At 44.8% G+C, this 12,880-nt stretch overlaps 1 protein-coding gene across 1 annotated transcript; it reads right to left on the bottom strand.

The window, feature by feature from the left end:
* Nucleotides 1-2,382: 2,382 nt before the first annotated feature.
* Nucleotides 2,383-4,711, bottom strand: LOC310768057 (leukotriene B4 receptor 1-like). The gene has a single exon (XM_083625758.1). It carries the CDS (start codon nt 4,598-4,600, stop codon nt 3,590-3,592), a length of 1,011 nt encoding a protein of 336 aa, XP_083481884.1. The 5' UTR covers nt 4,601-4,711; the 3' UTR covers nt 2,383-3,589.
* Nucleotides 4,712-12,880: the final 8,169 nt, after the last annotated feature.

Genomic DNA, 12,880 nt, shown 5'->3' on the forward strand with positions numbered 1-12,880 from the left:
TCTGGCGAACCAAAGCAGTGCACGGAAACGCCGTTTACCTTCCCGCTGGAGCGGTACCTATTTATCTACTTGCACTTTGACATGCTTTCAAACTGCTAGGTTGGCAGGAGCAGGGACCAAGCAACGGGAGCTGACCCCATCGCAGGGATTCGAACCGCCGACCTTCTGATCGGCAAGTCCTAGGCTCTGTGGTTTAACCCACAGCGCCACCCGCGTCCCACCTCACTTAGTTAGCAGGTGCTTAATGCTAAAAGCAGAGAGAGAGAGAGAAATCCTTCTGCCTGCTCTTTAGAAATGACGCCCCCTGATCTGAAGTGTTCTGTCCTCCCAGTGCTTCAGAACAGCTCCAACCCCAGACAATTGGGGCCAACCTGACCTGGATCCAAACTGAATAGGGGCCTTGCACAGGGTTCAAAATCCTAACTGAACATGCACGCACATGTAGCTAGCCACCCCCTCCCAACCAGATGCTTCATTGGGGTTTTATTAAACACAGAGGCTACACAAGCATTGGGATTCCACCTGAACCAATGGGAGATAACTTGGTGCCTCTTCCCCACCCCAGTGCAAGGCGTGTCAGGAGCACAGGCCACCTGATTTGTGGGCAGTGGGTTCTGCCAAGAAGAACAATGTGGAAGGTAGTGTTAACTTTTGTAACAGGAGGCGCGGCTTCAGAGGACACTCATTGGCAAAAGACTACAGTTCCCATTACACATGGGAGTTCTGGAGGCAGAGGGGAGAGGAAGGCAGAGAAGGATGTGGTGGCAGCCGTGACTGAGACCATGAGCTGGGTCCAAACAATCAGAGCAATAACTTCTCCACTGGTACTGCCTGACTGCCTCCACCCCTGAGACAACTATGGGTCGCTCTGTGTGGACCAGTTCAACCCTGGGAGATCTGGGGCTGCTTCAGGTCACTGGCCTGAAAGGACCTGCATGGGTTTGGGATTTGGTTAGCCCTGTTTATCTCCCCCCATCAGAAGATTAAGTGCTCTGTCTGTTCCTCTGAGTCGCTCTCTGCTTTATCTCCCAATCAGATCAGGACCTGGCAGGCATCTTCCTGTAGCTTGGCAGGCCAGGTGTGGCCTGCGGGTTAACCAGCTCTGCCGTCTGATATTCTAGTCCCAGGCCATTTAAGATTCTAAAGAGGGTGTGTGTGTGTGTGTGTGTGTGTGTGTGTGTGTGTGTAACCATTTTGGCTCCATGGGCCAGATCCTTATCAGGCTCAGTAAACTGGGTGGTGGAGAAGGAACTGGCAACCCACTCCAGTATTTTGCCATGAAAATGCCATGGACATAAAAAAGGAGAAGCTTTGAGAAGAAAGTGAGTTTTTCTAAGGCATGCTCTGATTCATGGGGTCACGGAGAGTTGGACACGACTAAGATGACTAAACAACAGCAAAGTGGGTGGAGACTGTTTGAAAGCCACAGGAAGATGCCTACCAGCTGGTTCCTCCCGCCATTCCTCTGTGTCCAACCAGCCCGTGACACCAAACTACACCCAGTGGAGGCTGTCTTTAGCAAGATGTGCTGGGAGAAGAGGAGGAGGAGGAGGAGAAAAAAAGGATGGGATCCATCTTGGGCAGGCTGGCTAGGAGTGATACCTTTGACTCCAGTGCTGTAGGGAAAAAGCCCTGCTTGAGGTGACCATGCTGTTAAGATCTGGACTCCCTCCCTCCATGCGGACTGAAAGTGTAAATAGAGGAATAAATCTTATTTCTTAAAGCTACGACAGTCTCCGCCGTGTCTTCAATTATCAAAGGAGCACAAATCCTGGGTGAGCGCCTGGAACTCCTTGAAATCTTGCTACTGCTTGGCTGGGATCTGGAGCGGTATCCAACTTTGGTAACAATATGAAAAACCCTTCCAAAATGGAACCAAGCAATATAACTTCTGCAAAGCTGGTGGGCCACAATGTCGCTGGGAGGAAGTCCCACGGAACATAATAGAACTTCTGAGTAGACATTTATTTATTTATTACACTAGTCTCCCACCTCTACTCCGAGGAGTCCAAGGTGGAGTACATGGTTCTTCCCCACTCCATTTTATCCTCACAACAACCCTGTGAGGTAGGGTTAGGCTGAGAGTGGTAACTGGCCCAGGCCACCCAGAGAACTGAATGGGCATTTGAACCTTGGTCTCCCAGATCCTCGTCCAATGCTCTAACCACTGCACAGCACTGTCTCTCACACTGGACACGCATAACTTTCCATTCTAAGAGTGTTTGATTTACGGTGGGTCATGGTCTAAGTTTTTCTCTCCCAAAGACAAAGAAGGGGAAACAAAACATCATTTGAAGTTTGGTCTGCCCACCCTATTTAATGATGTTGTTCCATTTTTGCATTTATAACAACAATGACAAAACAACTTATAAAACCCACACAGTAGACCCAAAACTACATTAATTCTTCTGTTTTATTTAGATCAGTTCCCTGCCCTTCAACAGGTTCCCAGGGCAGCTTACCGAAACGTTAAAATTACAACAATACAACAAAATTTAAAATAAAATAAAATAAAATGGCATGAGTCTAAGCAATCCTTTGAAAAAGAAAAATGTGTAATGTTAGAGAAAACTGCTTTGCAAAAATGCATATTAGGAGAAATTCACACTAAAATACTGGTGTATGTTCATGATAACTCCCCCCCCCCCAAAAAAGCCAGATCTGGAAGTGTGGGGAACTGAAGTCTGGGAAAATGAGAAACTGAGAGAAACCAAAATGGACATACCCACCCATCCCTAGTACCCCCTTTAAGAAGGACCATGGCTCATTGGATAATGTGGATGCTTTGCATGCAAAAGGTCCCAGGTTCAGCTCTGCTTCCTTCAAATAGGGCTGCAAAAGACCCTGCAAGGAGACAACATTGAGCTAGTATCTTGCTTGGTATAAGGCAGCTTCCTAAGTGCCCTTGATTTTGCCCTCAAAGCTCTCCACTGTTATCCCCAAACATCTCCCTGCCCTGGATCTATGTTCCTCCATGGGGCTACCACCTCAAACCACCTAGCTGTCTCCTGCTTGCTTATAAGACACCACGCCTTCACCCAGGTTACCCCTTTGACATGAAATGCCTTCCTTGAACACCGCTTTCTGTCTCAGGGACATAGGAAGCTGCCTTATGCTGAATCAGAACATAAGTTTATCTAGCTCAGATTTCACTAAACTGCCCCTCAGGGTTCCAGGCTATAGCTCAATGGGGAAAGCATACGCATGAAGAAAGTTCCAAGTTATATCCTGGTGTCTCCAAGCAGAGCAAGGCATGTCCCCTGCCTGGAGCCCTGCTGCCAGTCAGTACTGACAATATTGAATTAGATGGTCCGACTCTGTACAAGACAGCTTCCTCCGTTCCTTCTTATTCTCTTCAGTTTGGGTCTTTGGCACACTGGCTGCTTGCTTTTGTTCAGCCAACATGAACTGCCGGAGTTGAGTCTAGTTAGCTTGTCTAGAATAACTGTTTTTGAAGAGTCATGTTTCTGGATGAAGAGCTGGTCTGCATAGCTGTGCTTGAACAGATAAAGAACAAAGGAGTCACAGTAAGTAACAACAGTGCAGCCACTGCTATGGAGACTAACCTCATTTTCTCCCCTGGCCATCATTAGATCATCTCTGTGCTTGTCAAACTCTCCTCTGTCCCGTTCGTGTTTGGTGCCTCTTTCGCAGTTTCCGTCCTCTCTGAAGGGCTCATCTGTTCAAACAGTCTAGATAACCTGGTAAACCTCACACTGCTTTGGAAGTTCCTGGCAGCAAAGGCGTAAAGGAGAGGGTTGATGCAGCTGCTCACGAAGACAAGTGAGCCTGTAATGTGGGACCCCACTGCTGAAATCTTCTCCAGAGCTTCAGATGTCCCTGGATAGGACTCCTCCATTAGAGCTGAAGCAATGCTTATCAAGTTAAAGACATGATGGGGCAGCCAGCACAGACAAAAGGCCACAACTATTGAAGCGATCAGCTTTGCAGAGCGTTGCTTTGATGGAGAAGTCATGTTGCTGATTCTTCTGCCAACCAGCACATAGCAGATGGAGATGAAGGCAAAGGGCACGACAAAGCCCACAAGAGTCTCCAGCAAGAGACAGGCAGCCATTTGAGCATTACTATCATAACTGTAATCTGCGCACTGAAGACCTGCCTCTGTGTTGTTGGTTTCCCGAAACGGGATGATGACGGCTCCAAAGGCAATGGCGAGGAACCATATGGCAAAGACCAACATCCTGGTGGTCATCTTCTTCTTCCAGCGTTGGACAGCAAAGGGGTAAAAGACAGCCATGAACCGCTCGAAGCTCAGGGCCATGATCAGGAAGATGCTTGCGTACATGCTGAAATAAACGACGAATGTCAGGGCTTTGCAAGCAACAAGCCCAAAGAGCCAGGTGTTGGCGAAGGAGTAGATCCAGATTGGCAAGGTGACAAGAACCAGGAAGTCAGCGATGGCCAGATGTAGGATCAACATGACCGTCGGAGGCCTTTGGGTCATTCTGCCACAGATAGTCCAAATGACAAAGGAGTTCCCAGGGACTCCGATAATGAATGACAAACTCAGCACTGTGCAAACCAAATACCTTGCAATGGACAAAGGCAGGAGATCAATGCTTTCTTCAGAGGGATCCATTTTGACTGGAGCTTTGGCTGAGCTTCTGCTAGTGGTTGCAGCTTCTACGTTCTGCGGTGAATGCCCGCTATTTGCTTCTGACCCTCCAAAAGCTGTCTGAATCAGACTGGAAGAGAACATGACCACAAAAGATAGCTTCTGCCTAGACAGATAATGGTTTCATATCCTATTTTTTTTTGCTGAGCTTTTTCCGTTTACATATTGAGAAATTGTCCACATTGGGTGGGTGTGGGTGTCACCAAAACCCAAGCAAAGCAGGGCTATAGTTAAAAAGAAGTGGAAGCATAATCGTATTTACTTGCTTCTCTTAAGCATGTAGGCAGATACCAGTTTTCTTCTGGAGAGCTGGTAAAACCAGACTTGATGTAGGAGGACCCCCCCCCCCAATTAATTTTTTTAATCACACATTTTAAAAAGAAGGGAGGAAGAAGAAAATAACTATCGGCTCTCGTTATGGGTACAATAAAATTCATCTTATGAATTCATCATTGCGAATCCAATATATTCATCTAAATGTAAACATATAAAGCACGCAAATCTCCAGAGAGATATCCACTCGAGACTGATGTTAATAAGAAATATGTTAAGAGGGTAGTAAGGTCCTCAGACCATTGACTGGGTGGGCACTTATCCTTCGAGGCCTGAAGTATAAGTTCCTTAGCAACCACAAGTGTTCGTAAAATCCACTTCTGTTGTCCTGCCATTAATCCTCATGCTAGAGGGATACAGTTTAAAAGCACATGAACACCTGCAAATGTCAAGGATTTCTCCAGTACAAAATTTATAAGGACACCAGCTTCAGACCAAAAAGACTATATCACTGAACATGCCCACAGCAAGGGATTATCAGCATTATACCCTCAGCCTTCCCTTGAAACATTAAATTTTTTCCGGATCAGTCTCAATTTTAAATCTCTTTTTTTTTTTTGCAAATGCAATTGGAAGATATATAAAGAAATAGCACAAAGCGCATATATTATCCATGGCAAAATATTCATTTTAGGTGGTCTGTCCCCAATTACTAAATCTAAGTGATGCTTAGCTTTCCAAATTACTGGAAATCTCCATTATCAACCTATTTTAGCTCATCTCGGTCATTTGTGAAATATCTTTTGGAACCAAAATGCCTAGGTATGCTCTGACATTTTGGGCCCCAACAAAATCACCACTGTATAAAACCTTGCCTGACTCCTGGAGAACTCAGAAGCTTGTCACACTTTTGTGGCATTTTGGTTGGTCCCAATAAACAAATATTGCCAAACAGCAGATTTCGTTATGTGTTGAATGGATGTGTGCTTCCACCTAGTGGCTCAATCTGAACCTAACAGCTACACTTAACTGATAATTAACTATGCATCGTCGAAGTGGCAGTCATTTTCTTTCTTTCTTTCTTTCTTTCTTTCTTTCTTTCTTTCTTTCTTTCTTTTGTAATACTCATTTATTACAGTCAGATAAATGGCCATGATAAAATTAGGAAAATGGTGAAACTATTGAGCCATAGAAAACTGAGGAAAATTTATCTAGTACAGTATTGCGACAGAAGCAGTTTGTATGAAAATGTGGATTCACAGAGGTTGCTACTGTAAAAACAGAATTGATAAGACATGCCCTTTCTCCAAAGTTCCTTTTCTAAAAATCCTTTCTAGCTGATTTTCTTTATACATCCAAACTAAGTACAGATGGACGTACAGTGGTACCTCGGGTTACATACGCTTCAGGTTACATACACTTCAGGTTACAGACTCCACTAACCCAGAAATAGTACCTCAGGTTAAGAACTTTGCTTCAGAATGAGAACAGAAATCGTGCTCCGGCGGCACGGCAGCAGCAGGAGGCCCCATTAGCTAAAGTGGTGCTTCTGGGTTAGTGGAGTCTGTAACCTGAAGCGTATGTAATCCGAGGTACCACTGTGTAAGATTTTGGATTGTTATTGCTCCTGAGCCTCATTGGGGGATTTAAGACTAGGAACAAAAGTTGCTATGTGGACAAGAGTCAGGGTTCGATTAAGACCTTTGGAGAGAGCTGCAGCTACAGAGGGGGAGGGGGGCTAGCTGGGTTTTTTGCCCCGGGTGAACCCTTCAGAGTGACATCATTGAGGCTCCCAGACTATATGTGTGTGCACGCAAATGTGTGCTCAGGTTTGTGTGCCAAAGTGGGTCTTTGACCCGGGTGAAATGAAGCCTAGTTTCGCCCCTGCCTTGGATGCCCTTAGCACTTAAAATGCTCGGTCTTCTTTAGGCTTTAAGCATGCCAGTGCTAATGTTTATGTTTCCCCAAGCTTAGTGAAACATCCCTTCTGTGTGTGGGTGATGCTGTTTCAGTTGCATAAGCAACAAAACCCACAGCACAAACGTGAAGAGGAGTCATTATCATGTTTTCTCCAGTATTTTTTTTAAATTTAAACTTGTCCTGTCCTGATGCTGTCAGGGTCTGACTCTGAATCTGTGACAGTCAGGGGAAGAGGCTGTGGGCTTTACACAGCAGAGTTAGTAGCTAGCATGCTGGTCGTGTTGGTGGATCTGTACATAAGTATCTTTACTTCAAAGAGCAGAGGAACTGCATATAGTAGACAGCAGTGTTTAGCACTGCCTTGTGTCTGGAGACAATAAACACATTTATTACTTTGAATTGTGTGGAAGAGGACCTTTCCCCCTTAACAGGGGACTCTGGAAGAAGCTGTTCCACTGAGAGCACTCTGCTGATATATCACACTGATTGGGGTGTGGTGAACTACCAACTGACTTCCACAGGTCACCAACGTGCTTCATCTTGGTCAGAAGCGAGTTCCACAGGATGAGTTCTATGGAACCAAATGATGGTTTTGCACTGCATGTGGTATTTCATAATAGCATCAGGTGATGGTGGGAGCGAATGGTAAGAATCAGGATCCCAGTTGGTGTAGACAAGGGTGGCCCATCCTGTTTTGCCCCCTGAGGTGAAAGGAGAAGGTCCTGCGCATGTGCTGCTATGCTTACTGGGGTTGTGCAGCTGCAGTTTCCAGGTTCTGGTGAGATCTTGCTGCCACAGCCACTTCTCTGGCACCAGTGGGAGGGGCCCATGGAGATGCCTCTTGGATTTTGCTACCTGAGGCAGCTGCCTCAGTCTACCTCATGGATGGGTCAGCCCTGGGTGTGAAGGAAGAAGTCAACTCTTTCCTCCTCTACTGCAGTTGATCCTGCCAATGGAGGGATAGAGTGGAATTTCCTCTGGTTTGCAAATACAAAAGGATTTTCTTCTGGACCGTACATGTGTGAGTCAGAGAGTCCTGTGCATCTTTTTAAAATATATGGCTGGAATAATGCATGTTCAAGGACAGTGAAATACATTGCCAGGTCTGCTCCATCTGGTCAAGATTTCCTCAGACAAGTTCTGCCAGATCCAGATGTACTCTCTGCATAAACAATAGCTTGGCACAAAAATAGCTGATGCCTGCACAGTGAGGGTACACCCTTGGGACAGGCCCTACCAACTGGGAGGAGGCAGCCACCACAGATGGCTGGTGTAAGTGTGGGTGTCAGTGGCAGCAGTTCCTTGCCAGAGAGTTCTCCTTAGTCTCCTGTCTATTCCCAACCTTTTCAGCTAGTGCCTTGTCTGCACTGCATGCTTACTGCTGGCCCAGGCTTGCTGGCTATCTCATTTTCCTAATATGTCACAGACAGCACTGTTTGGGAAAGGTCCCCGAGGCTAGGGTGGCCATGTTGCCCACAATTCAGAGGACAGTCTGTAAAGTCTGCTACTTGAAGTCCTGTTTAAAGTGAAAGAACCCTGTGAAAGGGGACCTGGGTGGAATCTACACACATATAAAAAATGCTGTGAAAATACTTTAAAAAAAAACATTTTGAAAAATGCATTGAATTTTTGCATAGCTCAGTGTTGCCACTTAACGTCGCCTCTGTATATTGCACTTTACAATGCATTTAAAACATTTTATTTGCAGCTGTATAGCTGAGTCCCTCCAGGGGCCTTGAACTTGCCCATCCACAGTTATCACCTGGACAGAACACTGAGCAGGCACACAGGTCACCCAGTCACAGCCCTCCCATCTATGGTCATATCAACAAAATTCTCTTTATGCTTAAGGTCCTGGTTGTCCCAAGCTCTGATATAACCTTCCTCTCTGTTTTTCATTTGTATGGTGGCTCCTTTCCACAGACTAAGCTGTGTGAACATTATACATTCGAAGAACACTCTTTTCCCCAAGGACTTCTGGGCAACGTAGTTTGTTAAGGGTTGCTGGGAATTGTAACTCTGTGGCAGGAAAACTACAGTGCCCAGAACCCTTTGAGGGAAGGACTGTGTTTTGAATGTGCTCTAAAGGTATTGTGTGTGGGCAACCTAATAAGAATAGCGTCATTAATTCTCACCTCTTCCAAAGTGACCTTCTCTTTGGATTTAGCAACATTCTGGTCCTGACTAGGTTGAAAATGGCATAAGGCTACAGATATATATACACATTAAAAATATTTACTACAGAACATCATTCAGAAGAACTATGTAATTCAACAAAATGTCAGTTTTTGCAACGAAACAGTGCCTGAGGCTGTTTCCCCTGCCCTTCCAAAGTTGTTGAGACTTGTGAAGTTTCCAGCACCTACCTATCTGGGTGTATTTTATGAAGTCTCCTACCTGGAGATGCTGAGGATTGAACCTTGGGCATTTTGCAGGCAAAGCAGATGGTGTCTCATGGAATTACAGTCCTCCTAAACTTGGGAGGGATGAGTTTTCTACTGCATATAAAAGGAGGTTGGAGTGGCCTCCCTCTGGAAATGTTGCTTAATGAAGAACACCTTTATTAGAGAAACAGAGATGTGAAAATGAATAGAGTTGTTGCAGCAAGCTGGTAGACAGAACAGCAGGTGCCTCAAAGTTCTGACACAGTATCAAGATGGAGGAGGAGAATGCCCAGGGCCAAGGCAGGTGGGTTGTCAAGATAACAGTGGCCCACCCTCCTGGGTTACATCACTTGCTACTGGCATAAAAGTTGCCAGCCAGAGGTGTCAAGTGGGGGAATTAGTAGTAGTAGGAGAGAAAGGAGTAGTGTGAGAGGCTATGTTGGAGATCAGCCCCTTTGGGTAGCTTTGAAATAATTATTTTTAAAAAGAGTTGATGGTCTCGATCTGAGTCGTACGTTGAATGAGGCAGGGACATCTTTGCCAAAACAATGCTTTTGGGTTAGGATTAGGATTGGCCGGGGACTTCCGGGTTGGCGCCTCCGGCAGTGGCGGAGCTCCTCCGATCGGGAGGAACTTGCTCCGTGGAAGGGAGGGTCTGATCGCCACGGCGAAGGCGGAGACCCTCTGAAATCACAAGCGGGAGAAGCTTGTGAACTTGGGATTCGGCTGGCACCTTCTGCGCCTCCCCTACTCGCGGGGAAACCCTGTTTTTGGGATCCGGAGCGATGTGGGGTGAGTGGCGCGGTGCTTCGAATTGACTGCTTCTTCCACGGAGTGAAGCCGCATTGCTGTTGCCGGAGAGCGCTGACTTTTTCCTGTGGACAATTGGATTTCAAACAACTATCCGTGAGTAGAACGGAAAATTGGATCTTTAAATACCTTAATTTGGCACCGAAACGGGGAAGGTCTTAAACAGGAAGTCCGCCTTCCCCTTTTGTAAATAGATTGAAGCAAAGACGTTATAAGCTAAAGTCTTTGAAAGCTTTTGGAAAGGATTAAATTTTCATCGGTTAAAACTACAAAACCCCCCTTGGAAGCAGGAGAAGAGGAGGGAAATTTTGGACTTAGCGAGCCTGCAGGAGAGAGTGAAAAACCAAATTACCACTGCTCCGAACCTGGAAAAGGGCTGCCAGAAAGAGCGAAGTTTTGGGAGAGTTCATTGACTGCGAACAGAACATTTTTGACAGCTAGTTATATAAGAGAAAGATACTGTTTCATTTGTCCTCTTCTGCGTTTAAAAAGGAGGAAAAGTAACTGGAAATTGAAACTATTTTTATGGCTTGAATTGTGTTCGAAAGGATAGATACAAGTGGAGACTGTTTCCCTCTAGAGGGAGTCTTTGAAACTGTCACAGGAGTGCAACTGGGGAATCACCAGCTGCAAGATAAGTAATTGTGAGAACCAGAGATTGACCTTGGACCATTCAAAATGTTGACAGGAGAAGCCATTGTGACGGTATTATGTAAGATAAGCTATTCGCTGGAACAGCTTCATAAGAAGATGGATGACATGTCTTTTAAAATTGACAATTTGGATCAAAAAGTGACTAATTGAAGTCAAAAAGTGAGCACCAACACAGAAATAATTCAGGACTTGGTACAAGAATCTACTTTGGCAGGACAGATTGCGGAGGAGAAAGAGAAAGCTGTGGTTGTTGAGCCTAAAGTAATACAAGCGGGATTCTCAGCCTTACAGAATTGAGGATCATAAGTTGAGGCCTTCTATGATTGAATCTAGAAAAAGCCAGATTTTGAGGATTGGATCCCGGCTTGGACGGAAGAAGGAAAGTTGGAAAGATCCCTCTATGCAGGGATTAACTGACTTTTGGGACATGGACTTGGGTCTGGAGGAGATTGGAGTTCTGGGGGCCTTTGGATTTGGAGGAATTTTGAAACATGTCATGAAACATCTTATAGACCTCAGCTTCAACTATGGAAATTTGGCTGACCTGTCCGGAAGGAATAAAAGCATTGTTAGGTTGGAGTCTTCCCGCGATCTGCTCTTTGGCATTAAAGAATATGAAGAAGACCTGCAGAAGGGACCTGGAAAAGAGTTAAGAGCCTCGGACATAAGATCTCCAGGTTGATGGACTATATGGAATTGACGGAAAGGACTGGCAGAATCCGAAACCAGGGAGAGGAGATGGTGGAAGAAGATTAGAGAATTTAAAGTTTATATATAGAAATACTGTAAAATTAATGAATGATAGAAAAATGGTGGAAAGAAATTTTATGGCCTTAGCAGAAAGGTTATAAGGAGTTAAGCATATATAAGTATTTTAGCTTTAATGATAAAAAACATGTTAAGATATTTATAATATGACAGAAAAGAGAGAAAGATAGACAGGATTTGCTGAAACAATTAATAGAAGTAGAATACAAAAAGGGAGGTGAGAGGAAGTCGAGGAAACAAGGGAATGAAAGATAGAGTATGGAAAAGGTGTGATGTATGTTTTTAAATGGTTATTGTTTTGTTTTGTTTAGGCTAAAGGTGGGTTAGGGTTTTGTTTAGTTTAGTTTAATGTGTTTAGGTTGTGTTTTGTATTGCTTATATATTGTATTGTATTGTTTCTTTTCTTTTTTTGTTTTTTCTCTCTTGTCTCTTTTCTTTTTCTTTTCCTTTTCTGTAATCTTTAAAAGTAATAAATATTATTTTTTTTAAAAAAGGATTAGGATTGGCCGAGTGGTGCAGGGAGTGGAAGAACAGGAAGTTGACAGAAGTGCCCCTGCTAAATTCAATGAAATATAAAATGTGTGTGGAATGGGAAAGAGTGTGTGGCTTTGAGATTTTGGGAAGGAATTTTTTTTTTTAATCACTTGAGGTTTCCAGGGGAGGGCTGTGGCCCAGTGGACCAGCCTTCACTAATGTTAAGATGTCTGTTTAAACTGTAGTAATTCCTTTTAAATTTGCATGCATCACTATATGCAAACTTAATGTGACACATTTGACCTCATTTTTTATTTTTTATTGGTGGTGTGTGTATAAGTGGCTGCCTTAGGGACAAGTGACAGGCTGCATCCAGTCTGGTAATTCAGAAGTTTGTGCAGGCCTGGTGTTTCTCCCTTTCTTCTTTACTCGCTGGGAAGATGCTGCTAATTGAGCTTGGGACCTTGGGGTGGGCAGAAAAGACTCCTGCTGCAATAATGAAATCATTTCCAGCAAACCATCGTGATGTAGATCTCCAGGGGGAGTAGAGCTTAAAAAGAAATCAATCGGAAAGATGTATATGGAGCATCACACACACCATATACATTAGCTGATGGTGGCTTCTGTTAATTCCATTATCTTTGAGTGAGGCTTGATTGCACCAGCTGGCAAACTGCCATGTTTTAAGCGGGACCAGAAATGTCCTGGGACACGATCTCCAATGCGCCCGCAAAAAGAAGCTCCACTAGTGTTGTTCTCTCCTTCTGGGCAGTGATATGGATTGGGTCCAGAGGGAGAGGCCAAATGAATGGGCAGTGGTGGCAGCATGGAGTAGTGGTGAGAGTATTGGATTAAGATCGAGGGAGACCAGGGTTCAACTCCCTGCTCAGCCATGAAACTCTCTGGGTGACCTTGGGCCAGTCGGAGTCTCTTAGCCTAACCTACCTCACAGGGTTGTTGT

The sequence above is a fragment of the Podarcis filfolensis genome (genome assembly GCF_964270895.1).
Source record: "Podarcis filfolensis genome assembly, chromosome: 8".
Lineage (NCBI taxonomy): Eukaryota > Metazoa > Chordata > Lepidosauria > Squamata > Lacertidae > Podarcis > Podarcis filfolensis.